The sequence below is a fragment of the Raphanus sativus genome, unplaced genomic scaffold (genome assembly GCF_000801105.2).
Source record: "Raphanus sativus cultivar WK10039 unplaced genomic scaffold, ASM80110v3 Scaffold0152, whole genome shotgun sequence".
NCBI classification, from domain to species: Eukaryota; Viridiplantae; Streptophyta; class Magnoliopsida; order Brassicales; family Brassicaceae; genus Raphanus; species Raphanus sativus.
The window spans coordinates 47,522-55,501 of record NW_026615472.1 but is presented as its reverse complement, the minus strand read 5'-3'; the positions used below and the strand labels follow the sequence as shown (position 1 = coordinate 55,501).

The 7,980-nt window shown below is 39.8% G+C and overlaps 1 protein-coding gene across 1 annotated transcript; it reads left to right on the top strand.

Annotated features, from left to right (window-relative positions):
• The first annotated feature begins 4,715 nt into the window (after positions 1–4,715).
• On the top strand, positions 4,716–7,597 carry LOC130501293 (uncharacterized). Its single transcript, XM_056996187.1, has 8 exons — positions 4,716–4,774; positions 5,029–5,576; positions 5,621–5,683; positions 5,761–6,287; positions 6,419–6,730; positions 6,833–6,839; positions 6,916–7,425; positions 7,587–7,597. The coding sequence occupies exons 1-8, from the start codon at positions 4,716–4,718 to the stop codon at positions 7,595–7,597; spliced, it is 2,037 nt and encodes a 678-aa protein (XP_056852167.1).
• The last annotated feature ends 383 nt before the right edge of the window (positions 7,598–7,980 follow it).

Genomic DNA, 7,980 nt, shown 5'->3' with positions numbered 1-7,980 from the left:
CTCATGAAATCCGCTATCTACCCAACTCCTTATTGAGTAATCATCTTCCTTTTGGTTGGGTGGGATGGCGAAATTCAGGTAGCAATGATCTGGTAGATCGAGTTTATCATCCGGTGAGTCTCTGTCGATCGATGATCCATAGTTGTTGTCGATCTCCTCTGACTTGAATGTGTCGATCGATGACGTCAAAGTACTGTCAATCGATCCCGAGTACTCTGTCTTGTACTCAACTTCACAATGACAAACTGCGATGATACCAGTATCATCTTCCTGTACCACTAATTTGGCTGGTGGTTTGTCAAGCTTGACAGGGTCGTAGTGGATATCTGGATCTATCATAGTCAAGCACATCCTGTTGGTCCTCATGTCACATATGGCTCCTACTGTAGCCATAAATGCTCTTCCAAGTAAGAGGGAAGAGTTCTAATTTAGCTTGATGTCTAGGACATGAAAATCCACAGGGACGATAGCATCACCAATGTGTACCTCTAGGTCCTTGATGAAGCCTCCAGAGTTTCTCTGAGAGTAATCCACGAAAGTAAAGATCTGTGGTGAAGGCTCTATTTGCAGGCCCAGATGGTTTGCCATGACCTTTGGTAAGATGCTGACTGATGAACCAGTGTCACATAGTGCGTGAGGAAATTCAATACCCTGTACCACACAGGGTATTGCAAACTTCCCAGGATCACTCTTCTTTAGCAAAGTAATCATTTTCCTCATCTCTTCTCTGACGTTGTCAAATCTTCTCCTAATGTCAGTTTCAGTCTCCCTTGTTTCTCTGTAGAACATCCACAATCTCTTTGTGAAATAAACCTCCTCAAAAGGTTTCTCTGGTGGGATTCCGATAACTCTCTTAGTGAAACCATCAATCTCCTTTTCATTAGCTTCCCTCTTAAGGTTCTTAGGAATCTTCTCCTTCCGACTCCTTAACCTTCTTCCTTCAGTTCCCTCTGATGTAGGTGTAGTGTCTGAAGGGTTACTAGTTATTTCGGTAGGGGTAGCTTGTGGTTTCGGTGTGGGTCTGAGTGCATTGATTCGGTTGCTTTCTATCGATGGTAGTTGCACTCGGTATATGAGAGGTGAGTGTCGATCGATAGGTGGAGAATAGGATCGATCGATACGGTTCTCTTCATTGTGTCAGTCGGCGAGTGGCTCGTCTCGTCGGTCTATATCTTCGTAGGTGTGGGTGGGTGGGTATGGATGAGAAGCCGCGAACTCAGCATGTGTCAAAATCCTAACCGCGTTGCAGTCTACAAGCGTATCCGGAAAAGACATCGTCGATGTCGATCGATGTGGACTAGTCGGTGTCGATCGACACCATTGCGATCCACCAAGACTTAGGGAACTTTCCAATTCAAAGTCTCCTTCTTGTAGCTTCTCCTGTTTCACCACTTGCCAAAAATCATCATCTATGATAGCATTGACGTGGTGTTTCCTATTTCCTTCCCCTACTTCTTTAGAAGTTCCAATCCTCCTGATAGAGGCTTCAGTCTGGACAATCTGAGTCTCAAGTTTCTTAACTTGAGTGCAGATGGTATCTATCCTCGTGGTCAGATTGTTAAAGACAGAATCAATCTTCCCATTGAAGTCTACTGTAAGCTTCTGCTGACCTTCCAGAACTCTATCAATCATGGCATCAAACTTACTCTCTTGGGTGGGTGGCGGTGGGTTTTGGTAAGCTGAGTTGCTGTAGTTCCTTGTGTTGGTGAAGGGGTTCTGATACTGTGAACTCTGGTTGTAGTTACTCTTCTGACCACTGCCAAAAAAGTTTATGTTTCCACTCTGGTTTCCATATCTCTGAAATCCAGTACCTCCAATGTAGTTCACATCTTCCTCTGTATCATCCTGTCTAGCCTCTCCTTCTTCAGCTGAGCAGACTGGTTGTCCCAGAAATGCATGTAAAGCATCTATCTTGGTTCTGACTTCATTCATCTGGTCTTCACCTATGGCTGCAACCGATTTCTTCTTGTCAGAGTCAGTGTTCTTGGTGCTGCTGCTGTTGGCTAGGTTCTCAATAAGTCTCACAGCCTCTCTTGGATTCCTAGTGTTGAAGTTCTCCTCACTAGCAGTATCAAGAGCCATCTGATACCTTAAGGCGATGCCTCTGTAAAAAGTGCTTAACAGCTGCACTTCATTGAATTCATGGTGTGGACAGTCTCGCTGGAAGAACTTAAATCTGATCCACGCGTCTTTAAAAGTCTCACTAGGCTTTTGCGCGAAAGTGGCTATTTTGTTCCTTAAGTCTTCAGCGCGTGCCTCATCAAAGAAATTACGCAGGAAGGCATTTTTTATGTCGGCCCAGGATGTCAATGATCCTGTAGGTAGCTGCTTGAGCCAGTGCGAAGCTTCTCCAATCAGTGATTATTTAAAGAGCTTGCAGAGTAGGTAGTCCTCGGGGACTCCATCCATATGAATGGCAGCGATAAGATCCTCGAACCTCTCCAGATGGTCCATAGGATGCTCGTGTGATTGCCCAGAATAAGGTATCTGAGACACGAGATAGTAGTACTGAGGCTTGAGCTCGAAGTTCGGCTTCTGAATCTCTGGAAGTTTAATAGCTGATATGTTGGTGTAGTACTCGTCTGGACGGTTATAGTCTGCCAACGATCGTGTTTGAGCTTCTCCTGTAGCCTCAGCTTCAGTTTCAGGGATTATGTTTCCCTGTGCATCTAGCTTCTGACCTGTTGCATTACGCAGATGACCATCTTGATCATACAGGTTTCCATTCTCGCCCTGCGTGAGAATGACAATCGCGACCATGCTTCGCGGAGTAGTGTCGATCGGTATACGGTTAGAAGTATCGATCGATGTAGATCGGTGAACGGTATCGGTTGACGGTGCTGTCGGAGTGTCGGTCGACTGTTGAACGTGAGTATCAGTCGACGGTAATGCGGTTCTGTCGATCGATGCGGAGCGTAGGTCTTTGCGGATTGAGCGTTCCAAGTGTGCAGGATCCTCTGAGAATAATAGTTGATTTCCCTTGTTGCTTCTGGTACTGCTGGGCATGTACCTGAAAAGTCAAGAAAAAATTTAAATAAGAAAGGGGGTAAAAGAAAAACCTAAGATTAATAAGATTAAATCTAATGGCGATCAAAGCTCCCCGGCAACGGCGCCAAATTTGATAGTGCTCAAATTACCTAGTAGAACTTACTCTCTCAAATAAGAGGTACAGCTGTAGTACTTAGGGATCGAATCACGAGGAGCTAGGGAACCAATTAAATAAAATCTACTAATCAATCCTAGGAAAGGTTGGTTTATATGATAGAAATGAAAATAACAAATCCTAAAATGAGCAAGATAGTTGCTCCAACTAACAATATGAAGGGTTGTTTAAATGGGATAAAGAGTGCTAGACATAGGGTTTCTATTCAGGAATGAAGATTATAATCTCTATAAATGCTTTAATAAGTTGCTTGCATGATACTATAGATCTCAGCCGCTTAACATATGTGAATGAATCACTGGTTAAAATATCTAGATCTCTGGCCACACCTTTCGCATGATGACACAAAAAAAGAGTCGGTCGATATCCTTTTGAGATATCGAGCGATACACCTTTTGCGGCGCCGATCAATTTACCAGTAGGGTATCGATCGATGGCTTCTAGATCTGCTTAAGCGCGAACCGAATATGACCGCGAGGTCTCAAAGAGGAACTGTCGTTCTTCTCAACGGGAAACAGGCATCGCTCAAATGGGTAATTCAAGATAATCTAGATCCTAGTGTTCTATGTTCTAGTTAGCTACTCTAAAACAAGCATAGGGTACAATCCATTTGATGAGTATCACAACTTAGCAATTATAGCTTGGGGCTAATCCCACAAACCTATTTAAACCCTAGATCTAACAAGTAGACTACTCAGACATAGCTAAACAATTCATAACAATAGATAGATGAAAGAATTGCATAGATAGAATAAAGTAGAAATACAAAAGGAGATGAGAAATCTCTCCAATCTCTCTCAAACAAATAAAACACTAGTCTCTCTCTCTCACACTCTCTGCTTTGGTTGTGAAAAGCTTCAAGCTTCAAAGGGTTTCAAAACTTGCCGTCAAAAAGACTTTGCAGGAGTATTTAAGCATTTCCATTAGGTTAAAAACTCGTCAGGGGCAATCTCGTAATTTGGTGAAGTCTTAGTGAAATAGTCGGCTAAACCATTTTGTCCTCGATATCGATCGACAACACTGAATGTGTATCGATCGATTATAATCTTCTAGTACGCGGATCTTCTCAGCTACATTGATCGACAACTCAGGATGAGTATCGATCGATTGTAATCGCAATGTTGACTTCCGACTTAGTCTTGAATGGTCAACTCGGGTGTATCATCTCTTGTACTCCAAAACGCTCCAAAAACATCACTTTCTCACAAAATGCTCCTGAACCTGAAAACATATCTAACAGGGCAGAAAACAGATTAAATATATAATAAAATACTAGTATACCATGGTTAAAAACGGGTAAAATCCATGGTATATCACTGAACATCAGGACATCGATTGACGCAAATGGATTTCCAGCTTACATGCGTCGTATTGATGGTAGGTTCATTGAGAAAAATGGAATCAGATTAGACAATGGATATGTTGTACCTTACAATAGAAACCTCATGCTTCGATATCACGCGCATATGAATGTCGAGTGGTGCATCCAAACGCGAGCTGTTAAGTATCTTTTCAAATATATCCATAAGGGACCTGATTTGCTTCAGCTGCAATGGATAAAGAAGATGAAGATGGCGTCATAGACGAAATCAAAACATATTACGACTGCAGGTATTATTTTATTTATTATTATTACTGAGTATCTATGTGGGCATGAACCGAAAATACAAAATATTCTATTAATATTAGTCTAAAGTATTAAAGTATACGTTTAGACAAATATATATACTATCGTAAATGAAATTATAAAAACTATGTTTATACAATTAAATAATTACATTATAATAATTTATTTAAACTGTCTTTTACATTTTAGGGTCTACGATTGTTGTTTCTAATTTATGTTTATCGTATTTCTATATTAGATATATAACTGCATGCGAGTCGTCGTGGCGGGTTCTTGCTTTTCCTACAAATTTCCGTACTACTTCTGTAGAGAAACTTGGATTTCATCTCCCGGATCAGGAGCTGGTGTTTTTTGATGAAGATGAACCTATTGAGAGTATTCTGAAGAAAAAATCTGTCAACCAATCCATGTTTCCGGCGTGGTTCATAGCATATCAAAAATACCCAGAGGCAAGAGATTTGACATATGCCGAATTTCCAACAAAATTTGTTTGGAAAGCAAGTATGAGAGAATGGGTACCACGTAAACGAGGCTTTGCGATAGGGAGGATTGCACATATTAATCCAGCACAAGATGAGTTATATTTCTTAAGAGTAATGCTAAATTGGGTAAGAGGGCCGAAATCATACGAGGATATAAGAACAGTTGATGGTGTTGTATATTCTACATACGAAGATGCTTGCTATGCTTTGGGATTGATGGATGATGGCAAGGAATGCATAGAAGCTATCAAAGATTGCAGTGATAATAGTTCTGGAACATATGCGAGGAAGCTTTTTCGAGAATGTTGGTATCCAAAACATTATCTCAGCCTTATGTTGTGTGGGAAGCTACTTGGAAGTATCTTACCGACGATATTCTCTACAAGAAACGACGACAAACTGGAAATGCCGGTGAGCTTTTTTCTTATTAAACGAAATATGTTTTAAATGAGGTCTCTCTTTTTTAATTATTTTTTCCAAACTTGCAGAGTTGAACTTGACCATAGATCGGATCAAAAACATTGCTCTAACCGAGATCCAAAATCATTTGCTTAGCAATGGTCGTAGCCTCCAGAAATGGCCCCTAATGCCAAAGCCAGATCATTTTGGTTGTTACAACGGCAATCGCCTTATAGATGATGGGCTTAAGTATGTTGTGGAAGATCAGCTAAAGGAAATTGAAAGACTTATGGCGATGATAACAGATGAGCAAAGAGGGGTCTACAACGAGATTTTGGATGCAGTTTTGAATGATAGCAGTGGAGTGTTCTTTCTTTATGGTTATGGAGGCACAGGTAAAACCTTCGTATATAGAGCACTCTCATCAGCAATCCGATCTAGACGTATGATTGTTCTAAATACCGCATCCAGTGGAATTGCTGCATTATTGTTGGAAAGAGGTAGAACCGCACATTCCAGGTTTGGTATTCCGATAGATGCCGACGAGTTTACTACTTGCAAGAAAATGGAACCAGGATCAGATCATGCAGAATTAGTTAAAGCAGCAAAGCTCATTGTATGAGATGAGGCGCCTATGATGAGCAGACACTGTTTCGAGACGTTGGATCGTTCTATGCGTGATATTATAAGATCTTCTGAAGACAAACCTTTTGGAGGTAAAGTATTTGTTTTCGGTGGAGATTTCAGACAGATTTTACCGGTTATACCGGAGGTGGTAGAGCAGAGATTGTTTTGGCGGCTCTGAATTCGTCATATCTTTGGAAGCACTGCAAAGTTTTGAAGCTAACAAAAAACATGAGATTGCTCGCTGGTCTTAGTGATGATGAAGCAAAAGAGCTTCAATCCTTCTCAAAATGGATTTTGGATGTTGGAGATGGAGATGGAAAAATAAATTTGCCAAACGACGGTCAAGTTGACATTGACATCCCTTCTGATATGTTGATAAAAAACACTGGAGAAGATCCTATTCAGACTATTGCAAAGGAGATTTATGGACAAGCTTTTCAAACCTCAGAAGATAAGGATTTGTATAGACATCGAGCCATTCTCACACCCACAAATGATGAAGTTGATAAAATAAATGATTACATGCTTTCGCAGTTGCCAGGTAACATTTGATTCTGTTTACTCTTATGTTCGAGTAACTTTTTACATGTCGCTAAAGGATTTATACGTGCTTTCAGGTGAATACAAGGTTTACCTTAGTTCTGACAGTATAATCCTATCCGATGTTGATGTAGAAGAAAATGTTACCTATCCAACAGAGTTTTTGAACAGTGTTAGAGTGGCAGGAATGCTTAGACATAATTTGAAGCTGAAGGTTGGTGCTCTTATTATGTGTCTCCGTAACTTGGATTTGGTAGATGGTTTATGCAATGGTACTTGGCTAATTGTTACTCAGTTGCTCCCCCATGTGATAGAAGGTAGAATTATAACCGGAAACAGTATTGCTGGAGACAAAGTCTGGATTACTAGAATGTATGTCAGTCCACCTGACACAAAGTTTCCCTTCAGAATGCGTCGAAGACAGTTTCCCGTTACATTGGCTTTCGCGATGACCATCAACAAAAGTCAAGGTCAAACACTTGGAAGTGTTGGTTTGTTTTTGCCTAGGCCAGTGTTCTCTCATGGTCAGCTCTACGTTGCACTTTCAAGAGTTAAGTCGAGATCTGGATTAAAAATCCTAATAACAGGTAAAGAAAGGAAGGCGGAGACAAAAACATTGAATGTTGTCTACAAACAAGTTTTTCAAAATATTCCGTAGGCAGGATACGTAATTGTTATATATTTTTTCACAATATCTTTTTTAAAATATATCAATTGTTACGATAGTTTATTTTTTTGTATTTGGCAGATGGATGGTGATGACTATGAAGATCGATACTATTTCATTTTCGGAAAAAAGTGTTCTGATTATTTTGATCATGGTATGTGAATTTAATATTGTTTCCCGAGAAGTTAAAATTTACAAATTTGCAAATCTTTCAAATAACGATAACCAGTCTAATTTCTTACAAAATAAAATTGTTTTTTTTTTCAGGTCTCTCATTGAAGTTGTTTTCTTTATCGAGAATTGTACTTCATACTTTATACAAGTTATTTAACTTGGATAATATTTTCAATTTTATTATTATTTTTTTTAATGAGTCTATATATATTTTACTACTCAAATTCATGCATACAATAATTTGCAGTGGGTACTATAACAAATTACAACATATATACCATCCAATTCTAATTACTGATAA